The sequence below is a fragment of the Aptenodytes patagonicus genome, chromosome 1 (assembly GCF_965638725.1).
Source record: "Aptenodytes patagonicus chromosome 1, bAptPat1.pri.cur, whole genome shotgun sequence".
NCBI classification, from domain to species: Eukaryota; Metazoa; Chordata; class Aves; order Sphenisciformes; family Spheniscidae; genus Aptenodytes; species Aptenodytes patagonicus.
This window is the reverse complement of record NC_134949.1, coordinates 53,989,623-54,010,554: the sequence shown is the minus strand read 5'-3', so window position 1 is coordinate 54,010,554 and position 20,932 is coordinate 53,989,623. Positions and strand designations below refer to the sequence as shown.

General features: G+C 37.9%; 1 protein-coding gene across 2 annotated transcripts in view; it reads right to left on the bottom strand.

Annotated features, from left to right (window-relative positions):
• The window catches only part of SCYL2 (SCY1 like pseudokinase 2), a 48,194-nt gene that overhangs the window by 26,564 nt on the left and 698 nt on the right, over positions 1-20,932 (bottom strand). Inside the window, exons 2-4 of one of the 2 annotated variants that reach the window (XM_076335403.1) lie at positions 16,282-16,486; positions 8,575-8,732; positions 4,524-4,668 (exon numbers count right to left, since the gene is read on the bottom strand). In XM_076335403.1, coding sequence (XP_076191518.1) covers positions 4,524-4,668; positions 8,575-8,732; positions 16,282-16,458 — 480 coding nt within the window. In that variant the 5' untranslated portion in view covers positions 16,459-16,486. The remainder of the gene's footprint in view (positions 1-4,523; positions 4,669-8,574; positions 8,733-16,281; positions 16,487-20,932) is intronic. The other variant, XM_076335410.1, reaches the window with a different exon arrangement.

Sequence of the window (20,932 nt, the reverse complement as noted above, 5' to 3'; positions counted from 1 at the left end):
GAGGAAAGGGACAACCGGGTTTACTGGGCTGTGTGGATTCGATGGCCTGGCACATCAGACCCACAGAAGTATACGGCTCTAGTAGACACCGGTGCACAGTGTACCCTAATGCCATCAAGCTATATAGAGGCAGAACCCATCTGTATTACTGGAGTGACGGAGGGATCCTAACACCTAACTGTACTGGAAGCCAAAGTAAGTCTAACTGGGAATGAGTGGCAAAAGCACCCCATTGTGACTGGCCCAGAGGCTCTGCGCATCCTTGGCATAGACCACCTCAGGAGAGGGTACTTCAAGGACCCAAAAGGGTACTGGTGGGCTTTTGGTATAGCTGCCTTGGAGATGGAAGAAATTAAACAGCTGTCCACTTTGCCTGGTCTCTCGGAGCACCCTTCTGTTGTGGGGCTGCTGAGGGTCGAAGAACAACAGGTGCTGATCACCACCACCACGATGCACCGGCAGCAATATCACACCAACCGAGACTCCCTGATTCCTATCCATATCCTGATTCATCGACTGGAGAGCCAAGGAGTGATCAACAAGACTCGCTCACCCTTTAACAATCCCATATGGCCAGTGCGGAAGTCTAATGGAGAGTGGAGACTAGTAGACTATCGTGGCCTAAATGAAGTCACGCCACCGCTGAGTGCTGCTGTGCCAGACATGCTAGAACTTCAATATGAACTGGAGTCAAAGGCAGCCAAGTGGTATGCCACAATTGATATCGCTAATGCATTTTTCTCAATCCCTTTGGCAGCAGAGTGCAGGCCACAGTTTGCTTTCACTTGAAGGGGCGTCCAGTACACCTGGAACCGACAGCCCTACCATTTGCCATGGACTGATCCAGGCTGCACTGGAACAGGGTGAGGCTCCGGAACACCTACAATACATTGATGACATCATCATGTGGGGCAACACAGCAGAAGAAGTTTTTGAGAAAGGGAAGAAAATAGTCCAAATCCTTCTGAAAGCTGGTTTTGCCATAAAACAAAGTAAAGTCAAGGGACCTGCACAGCAGATCCAGTTTTTAGGAATAAAATGGCAAGATGGACGCCGTCAAATCCCAATGGACGTGATCAACAAAATAACAACCATGTCCCCACCAACTAGCAAAAAGGAAACACAAGCTTTCTTAGGCATTGTGGGTTTTTGGAGAATGCATGTTCCAAATTACAGTCTGATTGTAAGCCCTCTCTATCAAGTGACCCAGAAGAAGAACGATTTCAAATGGGGCTCTGAGCAACGACAAGCCTTTGAACAAATTAAAGAGGAGATAGTTCATGCAGTAGCCCTGGGGCCAGTCCGGGCAGGGCAAGATGTAAAAAATGTGCTCTACATCACAGCCAGGGAGAATGGCCCTACCTGGAGCCTCTGGCAGAAAGCACCAGGGGAGACTCGAGGTCGACCCCTAGGGTTTTGGAGTCGGGGATACAGAGGATCCGAGGCCCGCTATACTCCAACTGAAAAAGAGATATTGGCAGCATATGAAGGGGTTCGAGCTGCTTCGGAAGTGATCAGCACTGAAGCACAGCTCCTCCTGGCACCCCGACTGCCGGTGCTAGGCTGGATGTTCAGAGGGAGGGTCCCCTGTACACATCATGCAACTGATGCTACGTGGAGTAAGTGGGTCGCACTGATCACACAACGGGCTCGAATAGGAAACCCCAGTCGCCCAGGAATCCTGGAAGTGATCATGGATTGGCCAGAAGGCAAAGATTTTGGAATATCGCCAGAGGAAGAGGTGACGCATGCTGAGGAGGCTCCAATGTATAATGAACTACCAGAAAATGAGAAACAATATGCTTTGTTCACTGATGGGTCCTGTCATATTGTGGGAAAGCATCGGAGGTGGAAAGCTGCTGTATGGAGTCCTATGCGACAAGTTGCAGAAACTGCTGAAGGAGAAGGTGAATCAAACCAATTTGCAGAAGTAAAGGCCATCCAGCTGGATTTAGATATTGCTGAACAAGAAAAGTGGCCAGTGCTCTGTCTCTATACTGACTCATGGATGGTGGCAAATGCCCTGTGGGGGTGGTTGCAGCAATGGAAGCAGAGTAACTGGCAGCACAGAGGCAAACCCATCTGGGCTGCTGCATTGTGGCAAGATATTGCTGCCTGGGTAGAGAACCTGGTTGTAAAAGTCTGTCACGTAGATGCTCACATACCCAAGAGTCAGGCTACTGAAGAACATCAAAACAACCAGCAGGTGGATCAGGCTGCTAAGACTGAAGGGGCTCAGGTGGATCTGGACTGGCAACATGAGGGTGAATTATTTATAGCTTGGTGGGCCCATGACACCTCAGGCCATCAAGGAAGAGATGCAACATACAGATGGGCTGGATCTTGATCATGGACGCTATTGCGCAGGTTATCCATGAATGTGAAACATGCACTGCAATCGAACAAGCCAAGTGGTTAAAGCCCCTCTGGTATGGAGGACGATGGCTGAAATATAAATATGGGGAGGCCTGGCAGATTGATTATATCACACTCCCACAAACCCGCCAAGGAAAGCACCACGTGCTTACAGTGGTGGAGGCAACCACCAGATGGCTGGAAACATATCCTGTGCCCCATGCCACTGCCCAGAACACTATCCTGGGCCTTGAAAAGCAAGTCCTATGGCGACATGGCACCCCAGAAAGAATTGAGTCAGACAACAGGACTCATTTCCGAAACAACCTCATAGACACCTGGGCCAAAGAGCACGGCATTGAGTGGGTGTATCACATCCCCTATCATGCACCAGCCTCCGGGAAAATTGAACGATACAATGGACTGTTAAAGACTACACTGAGAGCAATGGGTGGTGGGACGTTCAAACATTGGGATACGCGTTTAGCAAAGGCCACCTGGTTAGTCAACACTAGGGGATCTGCCAATCGAACTGGCCCTGACCAGTCAGAACTTTTATGTACTGTAGAAGGGGATAAAGTCCCTGTAGTGCACATAAAAAATATGCTGGGGAAGACAGTCTGGGTTATTCCTGCCTCGGGCAAAGGCAAACCCATCCATGGGATTGCTTTTGCTCAAGGACCTGGGTGCACTTGGTGGATAATGCAGAAGGTTGGGGAACTCTGATGTGTACCTCAAGGGGATTTGATTTTGGGTGAGAATAGCCAATGATCTGAACTATATGTTAATTGCTACATAATATTATATGCCATACTAATGATATTACAACAAGAATCACACAGATTAGTGAAGAATGAACTTCGATGAAACCGAGCAAAGCACAGTGATGATGGAACCAGAACTGACTTCAACATGAAACAATCCAACACCACATACCATCTCCATCTTTCCTGCCCTGGAAGATTATTACGACAGATGGAGCCCGAAGTCATGGACTAAATGAACTCACCAAACATTTTAAAGGGATGGCCCATAGACTAAGGGAATGATATCTCTGTGTGTGTATATATATATATATAAATATATATATATATATATATATATATAAAAAACAGGAAAAGGGGTGGTGATTAAGGGAAATGTATTCGAAAATGTGGGACTTTGGCATGACGTAGATGGTATAGAATAAGGGGTGGATACTGTCCTGGTTTTGGCAGGGATAGAGTTAATTTCCTTCCTAGTAGCTGGTACAGTGCTGTGTTTTGGATTTAGGATGAGAACAATGCTGATAACACACCAATGTTTTAGTTGTTGCTGAGTAGTGCTTACACTAGTCAAGGACTTTTCAGCCCCCCAGGCTCTACCGACTGAGAAGGCTGGAGGGGCACAAGAAGCTGGGAGGGGGCACAGCCAGGACAGCTGACCCAAACTGGCCAAAGGGACATTCCATACCATGTGATGTCATGCCCAGTACATAAACTGGGGAAAGCTGGCCGGGGGGGCCGCTGCTCAGGGACTGACTGAGCATCAGTCGGCGGGTGGTGAGCAATTGCATTGTGCATCATTTGCTTTGTATATTATTATTATCATTATTACATCATCATCATCATCATCATCATTATTATTATTATTTTATTTCAATTATTAAACTGTTTTTATCTCAACCCACGAGTTTTCTCATTTCTATTCTTCCAATTCTCTCCCCCATCCCACCACGGGGCAGGGCAGGGGAGTGAGCGAGCAGCTGTGTGGTGCTCAGCTGCCAACTGAGGTTAAACCATGACACTATCACAGCATAAGAACAAAAATACTTTTCAAAGTTGATCAACATATTCACCAACTAAAACCTGGGAGCTACTGTTCCTCCATAGAAGATAAAGAAAAGATTCACACAGGGGAGAAACAGCTGAAGCATAGACATTTATATGGAAAATAAAAATTCATTTGCTGTCGTATTTTCCATGTCAGAATAAGCAAAAACAGTAGCAACTCAGAGCCTCCAGTGTTCATCCTCTCTTATACTTACAGTGATCAGGGCACTATCATCTCTCGCTTCCCAATTATTTCATTTACTATAGGCAGACAAAACTTCAGCAGTTTACAAACTTTATAAAACAATCATTAATACTAAAAGCACAAGAACAGTGTAAGGACAACCTGTGTCATACCTGAAGCAAACCATATTTGGTCTCCACATCATAAAGTTTGTATTCTTTAATGTCAGATGGTAAAGGAGAAGGTAGGTTGTCCCAGCTGCCAAGAACATTAGCTAAACTTGCACAGACTGGTTCTGTACAAAATGCCAAGCAATCCCTGTAGAGGAAATACATAAAAACATTTATTTTAAATAAATGTAATAAATCTCTTGATTGTGAATAAAGAACCATATCAACATCATATTATACATTACCAGAGCACTTGGTGCTACCTAAAACCATGTTATATTTCAGGGTTTGAATTCTTGTAAGTAATATGATACTAAAGAGAAATATATAAATATCTAAAGTAATAAAAAAATATTAGAATTAAGTTATTTTATTCTCTAACGTTCACATACACCACTAATGATGCACATAATCCTTCATTAAAAGTTTTAACAAAACAATGCTTTTCTTGTCCTGATCCAGGAAAATCAAACAAATAATTCTTACTATTATTAAAACTTGTAAAATAAGGCTTTTAGCTGTGCCTAAAATTGACACGTCCCTGACTGAAGCAACACTTAATGTGATCAGACAATGATCAGAAGCAAAATTAATAAAATGTAAGGTAGCACCTGAATATTCTTTTACTTTGCAAATGAATAGAAGAGGTACAAACACAAATACACTTGTTGTATGAACTGCAGTTTGCATGTGAAGTGACTGTTTTCTAAATTATTTTATCTATTGTTTTCTTCATGAAAAACTACAGGTCTTGTTTACGCATTTTTGTGTCAACAGTTTTGAAAAGCACAAATGAAGCAAACTTCCACACATAAAGTGGACTGGTTGTAACACTGTGCTTTAATATTTCAAATTTTGAAGTCCTGAAAACAATGTACGTCTCAATTTCACAAACTTCATGTAACATAGACAGAGTCATTCTTTATATCTACATTCTTCATACTGGTCTGCACAGCACTGGAGGCCCTGGACAGTCATTGCACCTCACTTCTTAATTGTTTTAAAGTTTTTTTGGAGAAAGCATTATATGGACGGTAGTACACATACCTGCTTTAAGGATGAGTAATTCATGAGAATGCTAAATACTGCATCAGTATGAACACAGAAAACTGAGACTGAGTAACAGTAATAAAGATATATTTTTGAATATAAATTTATAGGCAAGAAGACAGAAGCCTAACTTTTTGTTCATTCCATAAAAATATCACGGAAGACGCAATGCTTCAGCATCAATCTACCACAGTTTTATGTATCTCAATAATTAACAAGCTTGCTCTTTGAAGTAAAATAAGGCTGATGAAACATGCAAACCTCTTATTACTCATCCAGATTTTAGTTTTACTTTAGTTTTTATCTACTGCCTTTCTGAAGGAAAAACAACTGAAAATTAAAATACATTGAATCGTAAGCGTCAGCCAACCTGACAGAACTTCTTTGCTTGGCTTCCTCGCTACCATTTTGTTAACGCCATCCCTTTCATGTTTCTATTAACACAACCAGGGCTATAAATCTTGTTTCTCTAGTAATCACAAGGAAGAGTCAGAGCACAGAAAGACAAAGTCCTTCATTTTCAATCTGACTTCAACTTAACCATGGACCTTCTACATTTAGTTACGGTTAAGGCACAGATGATAGAAAATACCTAGGGAATAGTTATTCAGTGGTTTTCGTAACATAAACTCTGCTGTTGTTTTGAGAGAATAAAAAGATGGCTGTTTATTTTTTACCTTAGGAGCTAATTAAATAAGGACCCAAACCAGAGTAACGGAAGGATGGGGCAAATCGAATTAAAGCAATTGAATATTGCAAAACCTGATGTCTGCCATACAGTGCAGCTTCTTTAACAGTTCCCTGAATAATATCAAAATGAAATTCAGAGTAACATAATAAAAAGAAAACAAGTTAAAAATAAAAGTGACTGCCAAAAATGCATACGCTTTGGGAAAAACTGCAACAGATGGAATGTCTAGTAAATTAAGTATCTGGAACTCTTCACACTACTACTATTTTTAATGGGTAGTAATAGCATTATGAGTGAACTTATAATTTGGCTTTTTTATCCTTTTCTCCAATAACAAGTTAAACATATAATAATATTGTTCATGTGTGCTGTTACTGGAATTCAAGACCAGTTGTAAGTAAATGTATTTATATAAAATATTTAGTATAAAGAGTTATTAATTATTTAAATGCACGTAAAAATGTATACATCATAATATATAATATATATATTTATATTAAATATAATTATATTGAATACCAATTATTTGGAGCCGAAACATTCTATTAATAGTGGAAAAGCTACCTACAGGCTAGGGTCAGAAAGGTATGGCCTTTCTTTCTGTATCTACTTCAGCTATGCAGGTACACCAAGTATCTGTTTGCCTCACAAAGGAGGAATAAAGGGTGACTTGCAAGCAGTTCAACACAACTGTATGTTACTTTGGAGACACAAAAAAAGACCAGATACAATCTAGCCAGAAGGAGCCCACAACAGATTTCTTCAAGAATAAGCACTCTGGAAAGACAAGCAATTCTGGAGAAATCTCACAGCATGCTTACACAAGGTTACACACACAAATATTCTAAGCAAACTTCTCTTTTATGAACCCACTCCAAAAACCGTTACATCAGTTTCTGGCACAGCAAGCAACTGGACAGGTTTTGTGCTACTGGTGTTTCTACCAGTAGCTGAGCGTGCCGAGTATGGAAAGAAGAACAACTGGAGCAAAACATAGGGCATTACTAAAAACTCATGGAGAACTCTAACATAACTACACTGTTAATTTTACTCAAAAGGCTGAAATTCTTCACAAAAAGAACACCAAAGCGTTCTTAACACTCCAACGTATGAATCAGCCTTTTCTTCTGAAGTGCAGAGTTCAGGGAAAAAATAATTACCGATGCAGTTGCTGAGTCAATCAAAATACTGTGACATTTTTAGGAAGAAACCTGGGGTATACTCTGGGATTTACTTGCATACACTATGACTGAGATGACCCTAGGTCATTTAGCATGTAATAGTTTATTTACTGTTGTAGAGCACTGAGAGCTGTCTTCAACTACCTAATTAATCTTCTTTTGTGAGGGGCACACTGAACCATAGGGGCAATGACAGCTTTGAACCCCTGTTAATGCAAAATATGTTTAGTACTGGAGGAAAGATATATATGAATATGCAAGTGTCATTTAATCTAAGAAATCTTTCCCCAGGTAGGCATCGCAAAGATGAAGAAGCATTCCTACAGTATTCTCAGCTCCTAGAAGCTAGTACATTTGGAAAAATGCAGGTTAACAGACACAATCAAAAATGTAGAAGTTTGAAAGGTAATGTACATGAATCATTATTAGGCTGCCATTTAGAAAAACTACTTTGGAAAAAAAAACTTTAAAACCTTCATGATCTTCCTCAGTGGGATCAGGATCAGCTTTTTATTTTGACATGAAACCTTCATTTTATTCGTTAGATTTTAGTGTGCTGTTACGACTACAGTTGAATGATAAATCTATAAGACTAACCCATTATTGTGCCTAGTGACCAACCTTACATAAATCAAAAAAGCACTACAAAAACACACTGAATTTTGTCTCCCTCGATTGGCATTTGAGGACCTTTTAAACACATATGTGGCCGCAACACATACAATTTACCTAAAATCTTCAATCTCACATGCACTAAGTACATACATCTCATAAATGGAACAAAGGTATGAACAACCTTTTGAAAGGAAACAATTTTTAAGAGAGTTCTTTGAAAGTGAAATTAATTGAACTACCAAATTTTCATGCTGTAAGGGTCATGTGTAGCCTTATAGCTGCAACTGGACTAAGATCATGCAATAGATTATTGATTAGATTCACTAGATTCACACCAGAAATGCATCCTATGGCTCGGGGGGAAAAAAATCTGAGGGTGGGGTGAAACCATTCTCACATGAGTAAATACAGTAAACTTGAATCTCATCATATGTGTGTGTTGAATGTTCCAGATATTTTATGTCCAATAACAAAACAATGATTAAGAAAGTCTGTTCTAAACTTTACTACAGCTTACCTGGATTCTTCCAATGGATGTTGAACAGTAAGTAGTCGAGGGTGTCGAAGCCTGGTTAGCTGTTGAACACCTCGTTTTAAAGAATCAATAATCTGATCCTTTTCAAATTTTTGATACTTGTCTATTAGCTTCTTATCAAAGACAAAAACAGCCACTTCCTAGAAATAAGCAACAAAATTCACTCGGTATATAACATAGCCAAAAAACAAGCCTATATACAGAGTTACATACACACACACACGCATTTTTTGAATCCACAGTACAATCCCACTAATGCAATAAGTATTTCGATGTATATGTATATAAACCTATTGTCCTTACTTTATCCCAGTCATAATCACACAGGTTACTGTATATAACCTCTGGAATATATATTTTAAGAGTTAAGGTACTACTGCTCCTTGTCTTACAAACAGTAATACATAAACTATAACCACTATCTACATAGTGACAAAGCAGCAGATCCACAGTACAGAAATCAGCTTGATTTTAAGTAGATAAAAGCATTTACATCAACTATGAAAAATTAAAATATTCTGAGCATATATGCATTAATTTGGCATTAAATATATCAAGTGGTGCTTTATTAAACCAGACCCTGCCTCAGCATTCTGCTCCAAACCAGTATGATCTATATTAAACTAGACATTCATGAAAGATAATTTATAGTCATGGTAATCAATTAATCTGATCAGACCATTCACATGATAAAGCATTAAGAATTTTTTAATGCTTAAACATGTGTAAAAAGAAGTCCCAGAAATGCAGTAGATGTTAAAAACACAGAAAATAGTTCTTCCAACCAACCTCTGCAAATGGAGTGGGAGAAAATTAAGAAATTTATATGAAACTTTGAAATTACAGAAGTGGATGCGAAATAAAAAATTAGATTACATCACCGTCATGGAAGCCATTAAAGAGAAATAAATCAATAGAAGAAAAAAGGAATTAAAAACTTTATCATGAAACAGAGAATTTCTTATACTCCTACAACAGCATTATGAATAATAATAAAGGTCAGAAACCAGTAGAAAATAGTACAGAAATACAGTTTTCAGTCCCAAGAGGACGTCTATGCTCTTGTACTGCACATTTTGTAACCACTATCTAATTAAAGTCTCACAGGAACAGTTACATTATTGATTTAAAAAACAAAGCCTTCTAGATATAGGCTATATAAAAAAAGAAATTCAGTCCAATACACAAAAAATTGGTTTATATATTTTAGCTGGTACCTGTTTCATTAAGCCTTTAGCAGGTGAACATCTATAACTAACTCAACTAAGTACGCTTTTCTTGCTTCTGTCCATACCAGCTCCCTGCTCCAACTCCTAAGTGTGATGGATCAAACATTAACACTGACACAAGGCAGGGAAGAACCAATGACAGGGGATGGAAACATACGCTATGCCCACTATTTAAAAAATACACATTTTCCAGTACACAGTGTGAATGTATTGAGCAGTACGTGACCACTAACAAAATTTCAAACTAATACAGCACTTCTGAAAGCATTTCTGTTTAATGACAAGTCAAAAGAATCAGAAAGCGAGTATTTAAATCGGATAGTATGGGACATCAGCTATGGTTTTAATATTTTATGATGGCTATAAATAAGTTCTATTGGTGCTTGCTGCAATCCTGCATGGTTTGTTTGAAGTTTGACAGAACTTTTACATATCCAAAATTAGCTCACATATAAGTATGTATATGAAATTGTAGTATTCTAGGTATGAAAATGATTGCTATCACATTGATTTTGTAGACTTAGTTATTGTGGAGTGTCAAGAATCAAAATAATTTGAGCTGTGTGACAACTTGCTTTAAATACCTTCATTTTCATGTAACACATTTGATACAAGAAGAAAGCATACAGTCATCTCTGCTCATGGACACTAAAATGTTAAATGTGTTCTGATATAAGTAATTCAAAATATGGCATTCTGAAATTCAATTCCATAATTAACATCGATTTTTATATGCAGAATGCCATATCAACAATATAGTATCTTAACGCCCATAAGTCACCAGATATTATTGTACAGAAGAATGAAGAGATAGCTGAGTCATGGGCCATAGAACACACTCTCAATGCACAAAAATTACTGAAACCATATAGTATGCTTGGAAACAGTTAAAAGTGTTCATGGTTTTATGCTGCGTGAACCAAATAACCCTGTCAAATTTTGACCATGAACACATTATTTCTGTTATTCCTTTTCTGTTTTACAAGAACTGATTGATATTCAACCCCAAGAAGGAGGGCTACTGACTATAGCTGATAGGGATTCCATTTCCTGTAATTACTTTCATGGAAACTTACTGAGATGAAAGCCAGCAAAGGCTTACATAGTTACTACTTCTTTCCACAGAAAGCTCTAGGGGAGCTTCCACTTTGTTTTATTCATTTTATAGGTTCAAAGGAAGAGTAGCTTCCTCCTGCAGATGACTACTTGTTATTTAATTCTGCAGTTGTGTCGTAATTCCAACTTTGTGATACAAAAATAAATTTAACATAAAAAGACTAAAATATATTAAAGAAATACAACTGCTCTCCACAAAGAAAGTGAAAAAGTAGAGACAAAACAACCCTTATCTTTAACAACACAAATTTTCATTCATTATGTGATAGAAAGCACACACACCTTGCTCAACATGCTCTTGTCTCAACACAGTATACTGGTAACGCCATTACCTGGGTTAGGAAGTATGGACAAGTATGTAGGGGACTAGACTGGCCACTCAAGAGATCTAAGTTTAAATCTCAGTTCTGTTCAGAAACATGAGATAGTCTGCACCTTCTGTCTCACCTCCCACGTGTTTAAGCCAAGTGCTTTACTTCGAAGTGGTGTTAGGTAAAGCTCAGTGGTGACATTTAGACAGCTGTATGTTATGATGTGTACTGTGTAAATATTTGCCAGGATGAAGACCTTCAAGAAAACATCTGTTGTTACTGCCAAGAATTTAGAATTTTTAACATGAATCACTGAAAAGATCAGTGTTTAAGTTCTGCAATGCCTTTGCCAAGGAATTAAATGTCACCTATGCAAACAGGAATAAGCATTGTACACAACATGCAACACACAGGACATGGTTTAACTGGGCTATAACCATATTAACTCATCTAGAACACTTTTAGACACTGAACAGAAAAATGTAAATAAGAACTCTTTGATTGTGCTTGTGTATTTCAGGGGAATCCTGTTGACCATTGTCCCAAAGACCTGGTATTCACTAATATACCCCTTCATAAAGGTTTTTTATCCTTATAGTTTTAATCACTAAATGCCCCAAGTTCTTTTTCCCAGCTTCTTTGGGCAGTTTTCCTTTCTACTGGGTCTGGCTGAGATGGAGTTAACTCTCTTCATAGCATCCCATATGGTGCTGTATTTTAGATTTGTGGCTAAAACAGTGTTTATAACACACCAATGTTTTGGCTATCGCTGAACAGTCCTTGCACAGGGTCAAGGCTTTCTCTTTTTCCCCACTCAGCCCCCACATGGAGTAGGCCGTGGGTAGGCAGGAGACTGGGGGCTATTCCATATCATATAACATCATGCTCAGTGATAAAAACTAGGGTAGAGGAAGAAGGGGGTTTTTGGCTTCCAAGGTGGCTGTTGTTTGGAGACTAGCTTGAGCATCAGTCTGCCTGTGGGATGTGGTGAGCAATTTGCTTTGCTTTGCTTCATTTCCCTCCCCCCTTCCTTCACCTATTAAGCTGTCTGGATCTTGACCTATGAGTTTTCTTACTTTTCTTCTTTCTATTTTCTGCCCCCATCCCGCTGGGGGAGTGGAAGTGAGTGAGTAGCTGTGTGGGTGCTTGGTCGCTGGTCAGAGTCAACCCACCACATCCTCCAAGCCCATTTGCAATCCTGCATTCCTTATGAAACACACATCAGTTTGAAACACACACTGACAGTTTAAAATACGTGTCCTTATCTACCCACGTAAACACCTTATAAACCAAAGAGAATGCAAAAATCCTGTTCCTATCTTAGCCAATGCAACTGCTAAAAAAAAAAAAAAAAAGAAAGAAAGAAAAGAAGGGGAGAAGGGGGGAAGAGAGAGAAATAATTCTCCCTAACCAGAAAAAGGCAACCAGGCAACCAAGGCATGCCACACTTTCTCTCCTGTCCCCAAGAGAAAAGCAAGAATTCAGAAAGACACTGGGTTTGTGTGTCGAAAGAGATGCAAACAAAACTAGAAAGTATTTCTAAATTAAAGGCTCTAAAAGCTGTGGAAATGTAATGATAATGGAATAGCAATACCTCTTCCTATTCATCTCATTGCATTCTGAGAAAGCATGTTAACAATATCTGTAAAGCATTCAAGCACCATAGCGATGAATGCTACAGAAACTCAAATCCTTCTATTTTCAATGACATTTTGAATAGTGTGGAGTACCAATGCCGGAGACGATGCACAGAACAACAAGGAAGAAAAAAAACACAAAATATTTAATAACTACAGTTTACCATCTATCCTGTGAACTGAATGATGCAGTGCTTTCCTGGAAAAAAATTAAATGTGATCATATTAAAGACTAAGTCATGAACATAAAAGCAAAGGAAATTTTAAGGTAGCAGTCAGAGTGCTTGATTTTAGAAACTTTATGTTTGTTTTCCCTTTCGTTTTTGTTCTCTATTTTACCCATATGCACTCACGCATTTTTTTAATTAATAATCAAATGTAACTCAATATGCAAACACATGATGTTTTACCAAAGCCTCCCACTATGCAAAGCAAAATAGTCTCTGACCTAAAATACTGGAAAGCCTTCCAGTATTACTCTGGTCTTTTGCCAGAAAAATATTTTCCTCCAGCTTTTGGGGGGTTTATTTTTAGAAGCTTGCCAATGTTTTTTTATAACCCTACTTTCCCATCAGTTTGTTTCAGTCATAAGGTATACAATACAACTATTTCAGTTTTAAAATGAGTTAGCCTTTAAAGTTTGAATAGTAGGAAGCTTTCATTTCAGAGCTACTGTATGCACAGCCAAAACAACAGAAAGCTGACTTACCTACCATTAATGTATTTAGTACTACCACAATAAAAGTTAAATACAACTACGGTAGTCTTGAAGTGCAAACCATTATCTCCTTAATTCTGCTAGTTTTTACTACTGAGCTGCCAACAAGAACATTAAGTGACCTTACCCTATCTATTTCTTTATGATTGCACTTTATAAGCAGAAAAAAGGACAAGTGCCCTATTATGCCAGAAAAAAATATAAGTGCATAAAGACTAAGTTAACAAATCCAAGATGAGCAGAAATACATACTGCAAAATTAGCAACGTTACTTCATGTATTCACATATAACCAGAAAGACTCATAAATCTTTCAAACAAACAGCAGCAAATCAGCTATCAAAGAGCACCAGACAAACATATGCACACGGGTAAGTAATTTCCTCACATTCTGTTAGGTTGTTATTCAGTCACTTACAAAGTAAGCAAGAAAAGACAAGACACATTAAAAAAAAATAAATACGTAAACATTCAGAAATCCAGGAAAACCAGCAAGGCAGGAACCAAGTGGAACTCTGAAAAGAGGAATAAAATCATACATATCTACTGTCACCAGAGATGGAATATTTGTAACTGTCCACGGACTTAAAATAGGAACCAAATTAATCCATATTTGAAATCTTAACTTCAGCTGACCAACTTCTGTAAGACTGCTGACTTCCATTTGTCCTGAGAACAAAATTTCTGATCAGCTCTATTGCTGTAATGCTAAGACTCCAAATTTAGCTATTTTATCTGGCTACAATGACTTAAATTATTACTTGTGTTGTTGTAAAGTGACAACAACATGGGCAATTAAGCCCTTACATCCTGCTTGTCTGATCACAATACATATTTACTGTAAAAAAGTTAAGTGTTTGTAGCTTCAAATTAGATATACACACTTGCAATAGAGCAAATATGTGCATCACTTCACAAAAGTGCCTGCGACCACTTGGAAAATGACAGCCAGCCACTTGCATATTGCCCAGCCAACATTCAAAAGGTACGTGCAAAAGAAATAAAAAATAATGTTAAAGAACAGATATATTGCAACACAACACAACATAAACTGTTTGTATTGCTGTGTAGTTTTATTTTGCAATGGCAAACTGAATGTCGACATGATGTTACCTAACTGGTAATATTAATAATGAATGGTAATTGCACGTCAAATCACCAGCCATCTAAAATTCCCTGCAGTACAACTGCTGCTGTATTTTTAATGACTAATGATGGCATACAAATGTACAGATGTTAATCAGGGTTTACAGAGATACTGCAGGATCACATGTAGTAACACCTGAACTAGAACTCTGCAAAATGAGTTTTCAGAACACCCATTCAAAGCTTGAAAAACATGACTGACAGGAACCAAGGTACATACACTCTATCAATTAGGCAGTGAAAGAAACTTGCTACAACACTCCAGACCTTAAAGCTACACCTGGTCAAATGCTTACTGGGCACAGAGATTGTATAAAACCTATCAAAACTACCATACTTTCAATGTTACCACTTCTTTGTATAGTTGAGTAAGACCAAGACAGACCCCAGTTGGTACACTGGGTAAACTCAGTAAATACTAGATGTATAGAGTTCTGCAACAGCTAGACAGATGCTTGAGAATATGGCTAAAGTACCTGCTTAACATTATCCAGATTCTGTCACAATCAGATCACACATTCTCCACAGATTATTTATTCTGCATAGTATATTTGTTCTCTATTTGCTACAGTTTATTTTCCTACCATCTAACAGATTGTATATGTTTTCCAAAGTTATTCCTTTGTGTCCATTTCTTTTTGGTACATCTGTAGCAAGCTGATTCATTGTCTCAGTGACTTCACATCACTTCAACATCAAGTTTAACTGAAGGCCATAACTTATTAACAGTTCTATTTACTCGTTGAAAATTCTATTGCCTCTCCAAGTTTGAAAAAAAGACTTTTCACATTTCTCCAGTACAACAAAATAATTTTCTATAATAACAGAAACTCTGTTTCTGGCAAACCTTCTTCCAAAGTCACAATCCCACTTTCCTTTACACGTGACTTCAAATGAGTCAAAAGTTTATATACTTGTGCTCCAAACCCTAATACTTTTAAGGAAACTAAAAGGGAACAATACTGATCTGAAAGCAGCACAGGGAAGGCACAACTCACTTCCTTCACAACATCCTCCTCTATCCCATGCCTTCCTGTTCTGTATCTCATGACCTAACATTTCTAAGCCCTCAATTTCTGTATGGCAGCTGAGCAAAAAACTACAGTCTCTTTTGCTGAGAACAAATGATGGCACACTTCACAATTATGTTAAACTGTAAAAAGCCAGTACTGCTGCCAAAAAAAGCTGCAAGGTAAAACAAATTGGGGAATCGATCCATGTTTAAACAAACTTCTTCCTTCTTGTCAGATCACTTCTAACTCAGATTAATTCTCGATCTTGGTCTCAAATTGTATGCTATGAATGCAGAACCACTTCCTTCTCCAGCAGTGAAGGCTTAAAGCAATTACCACCTATGTAGCTAAGAACATTATATTTAAATAATGTTGAGTTCTTCGTTTCATTTTACTTATAGTACTACCCTTAGCATTAGTCTGCCCAGCTGGATTTTGTTTTTAAATGGCACTTACCAACTGCTACCTATCAGTCTGTTATCTAATGCTTATAAACTTAGGGCTTTACTTGACAACCCACCTGTTTTGTTGATTTTTTAGTTCCATTAAATATCTTCCAAGCAAGACCATTACCACCACTGGCAATATGTCGGCCAACATCAAATTCCCTGGTAACAGGATTTCCCATGACTGCACTGGTGACATCAGCCGTTACCTTTGTAACGGTACTCTTCAATTTATTCAGCATGGACTCCATTGTCTCAACTGTGCACCAATGTATTATCCTACAAAGACAAGAAAAAAGTCTCACAGTCCTCTCACAATTTCTGTTAACATAAGACACATGTTGAAAACTATAACATCTACCCAAGAATCCAATAGGATACAGGAGTAACCCACAAAAAGAATACTGAAATACAACTTCCAGGGCTTTGCAGTTACACATACTCACACTGCATACACATATCTGTGTGTGCATGCCTGGGGATTATATGTCATTGCTTCTACTCCTCCTCAAAAACTTCTGAATCTCTTGATCATTCCTCATTAGATACAACAAAGCAATTAAGGATTGAGAAATTCAACCATTTCTTGAAAACAGGTAACTGAAGAAAGCAGAGAATCTATAAACTGCTCGCATGAAGGGAAACGTTCACACCTTGTATAACAATATCAATCAACAAAGAGAACCAAATCTGAAGGAAACCAGGCTCCTTTAATTCCAGTGCTCATGGAACTACATATTTTCTGAAAGGAAGGATTGCTTAAGATCCCAGACCAACAAAAGAATAGATGTGTATTATACAGAAGACAAGTAAAAAGTGTTCTTTCCGACACTGTGCTTGTCAAAATACAAGCTCAAAATTCAGTATTTTACCCATCAGATTGCTGACATTACTATTTGTATGATCTAAGTATCAACGAGCTTAAGTATTAATCAGTTGCTGCAGGGGAAGGAAACAAGAAACCATCTTTTTATGCTTTATTTTAACAAAATTGTACAAGGAAGTTTTTTACATCACCTTGCAAATTTAAGAGCTAAAAGACTGTGGCAGCTTACAATTTAGTTCATCTTCCCCTGCAGTGTGTACTTCCACAGCTTCCTAAGTTGTCATAATTAGTTCCAAAAAATCTGACTTGCCTATTGCGCCAGACAGAAGTTCTGAAGCCTATGTCCCATTAACACAATTGTCTCTCTGATAAGGGATACACAAGGAAGAATGAAGACAGGAAACAAACAGGGAAAAAAAGAGATAGACATTCATCTTCCTTATCGGTGTGAGCAAAGACAAAGAGAGAATGCAAGAAGAAATGATATCCTGAAATCAGTATTATGTGGTATATTCCAAAGCAACATTTAAGGATATTTCTTCATTATCTCTTTCCAATAAGGTGTGAAGAGTACTATTTCTTCAACTTATAGTAAAATAAACCTAAGATAGCACATCAGCAAATGTACTGAAATCTGCAGAAATACTATTTTCAATTATGGCCTTATTTGTCATATACTCAACCCACTGGCATATAATTTGTGTAAAACTACTTCTTTGAAAAATAGAGAATGTCATTCCTATTCAAATATAAGAGACAAGATTCTGTTGTGATAAAGATGTTTGCCAAGTCATGGTAACAAGAACAAAAGAAGCAAAAGGCACTAACAAATAATCCAGTCAGTGCTGGGGCTAATCAGACCCAATGTCCTTCTGATCGGATGTGAGGTGCTTGCTTGTACGAATTAAAGCTCTTCCCACTGTATGATATACGTTTATAAGGCAATGTATTGGTCTACATAGATGATCTTGTGTCTATTAATACATGCATTTATGCCACAACTTCTTCCACATTCAAGACACAGATGGAGTTTATTTCCTCTTCACAGCTCCTTAGTCACACAAAACCTGTAGCAACTTATTTTTGACGCCTGTATACCTCAGTCAAACTTGACTGAAATCAACCACACTAAAGTTATTTGGACTTGCATACCTTCTCCCCCTGGAGATTGGTAGAATCTGATACAGATCTGATTCCATTAGAAATCAGGACAAATAATCTCATTAGTATTAAATTGGAAAGAGAGACTTGTTTTCTAAAAGAGGTAATAATCATACTAAACAAAACTTCTTAAAAAGTTATATGAGTTATTGAACAATTCACTCCAGTGTAGATGTTTGTAACAGTATTAACCTAGTCCTAAGCAAACTCTAGCGCAGTGCTGGAAGCAACACAGCTATGTTGCTCTATCTTGAGTATTGTTGCAGTTATATCCCACCTTCAGTATTCTTTCATAGTGAAATGTAGAAATACATTAATGCTGTGGCTCCACTGATATTTCTCCAACTTCCATGTCAGCTGAGTGACACAACTTTGTGCTACTAAATGAAAAACCAGACGAGGAGTTTTAAGGAAATATATTATAAAAAAGAAAGGTATCCAGCTGCACAGATCTCAATCTTGTAAATACACAACTTTAAAATCAGAAATAGTAGTTATGCCTTCAAGGGGACTACTGAGGAGCAGAACCAGATATGACTGCAAGCACATTCAGGGTGGAGTTGGTCTTAATTATGGGGACTGTGAGTTTTAGATATGAGAAGCTGAGTCTGAATATAATGAGATAATCTTAAGAATAATTATGTACTTGCTTGGTATGTATTAAGTGTTTTGTTGAGAACATAGCTCGAAATAAATTATGGAAACATAGAATTCCTTTATTAAGTAATTTTATTGCAGTATGTGACATTTTATTACAATATATTAACTTTACTTTATGAATTGTGCTATGGAAAAATGCATGCAATTCCTAACTGTGCAGCCCAAGACCAAACAGCTATTAGACATTGCCTAATATCCCTGTATAAAGGAACTTTTCATTAACCTGATAAATAGGTAGAAACAAGGATCATGGAGTATTCTAAATAGCAGCTATAAGTATTTCCAGTTCTCAGAGATTTTATTCTGCAGCTATTCCATGGAGCAAACTCTACATGCTAAGGGACTATAAAAATCAATCCTCATGTGTTTAAGATAATCAAAAATCTAATTTATTTGCTTTTAAATCTTGTGCTTTTTGCATTGTTTCATTCACTCCCAGCCATCAAACCTTCTCTAGTATCAACGCAACACAATCTTGTGTTAGAACACTCAAAACTAAAGAGATGCTTTGCAAAATTAATTGTGGAGATATGAGGAAGAAAACGCATGTGCATGCATGTTCAAATTCCTTTGTATAAATCTGAAAGGGAGTTTCTCTATACAGGTGGTGGAAAAATGGTGTAGTATTGATTAAATCAGAAGTGCCCTCTGCTGTGGGTGACAGACTAACTGCAGTGAGAAGCCTGGAAAAGCCACTAGGTGAGAATGTTAACAGCATTCCAGTGTCCGAAGGGTTAGGATTTAAAAATCAAGCCTGATAGGCCCTGTCCAACCTGTTCTTCTCCAGCTTGACAGTATGCAAACTACTGTTTAATTTAGCTACTGAGTAAGGAGTACTGAGAAACTCACTTCTCATTAAGCAGCTTGGGTTTTAAGTTTACATACATCTAACACTGTAAATTTGTAGAAATCCTCATGTCAACATTTGGACTGTAATCTAAAATAGCATATTTTGCTTTATAAAAATGACTGTTATTACCAACTTCAGTAAAAACTCAATATATGTCAATAGGAACAATGTACCTAGAAAATCCATGCCCCCCCCCCCCCAATCTATTTTGGGTAGTATCTATAATGCCACAAATCATGATGATTTAACCATATCTGAAATACGCAACTTTACTTCTCAGCTGTACAAAAACTGGTTTGTTCAGTTCTTTTAAGACTGAACTACTATTTATAGAAATAAAGTCAGTCACCCACAATGAAACTTTCATTTCAAGTTAAAAGGTAATAAATGAGAAAAGTACAAGATCTTAAGGGTAACAGTGTTCAGACAAGCAATACAGGACATGCAATAAATGCTTAAGAACTTTGATTTCTTCCTGTTTGAATGTCATGGGTAATATTAATGCTACTGATACTAAGTCCATGAAACCTGGAACTAATCCTAAAAAGAAATCCGGGTGGTCAATGTGTTGTTTTCATGAATTCTCCTCACAATCAATAATGGTCTTTATGCTGATGTACATCAGCAACAATATGTCAGCACGATGACAACCTAATCATTTGGCAAGGTAGTAAGCACCAGCCAACACAGCAATAAGAAATAAAGCAAAACATTCAAAATGTTGAAATAAAGGTAAATCCAAAACAAAGATTCCTCACCATTCTTTAATTTTCACTCATGTAAAACAACTGCATGACTTAAAACTATTAACTTATCCTTGAACTAATTCATAGCTTCTTCTGATGTACGGACATGGGTGCACACTGTACAGCAGTACATCATACACTCTGCCACTATTTTGACCTGTAACAAGCTGGGATTCCCCCTTGTGAACCAAGGCAACAGGCAGGTGCACGGGTACTTCATGCCACCCAACCCAAACTTCCGTCTTTCCATCTGACCCAATGATGAATTCACAGAAGAAACAGGTGCTAGAACAACCGAGTCTCACCAAACAAAAGAAAAAAAACCCAAAAATATTTTTCAGGCACAACCAACCTTTTGCATTTGTTACAAAAACAAGAGGAGGATCAAATACAATGATGCACTGTGCACGGTGTAGCTGCCCTCAGAGCAAGTCACCTTCGTGATTTTTATTCAGCATTTCGGTACTGAGCTGCAACTGAAA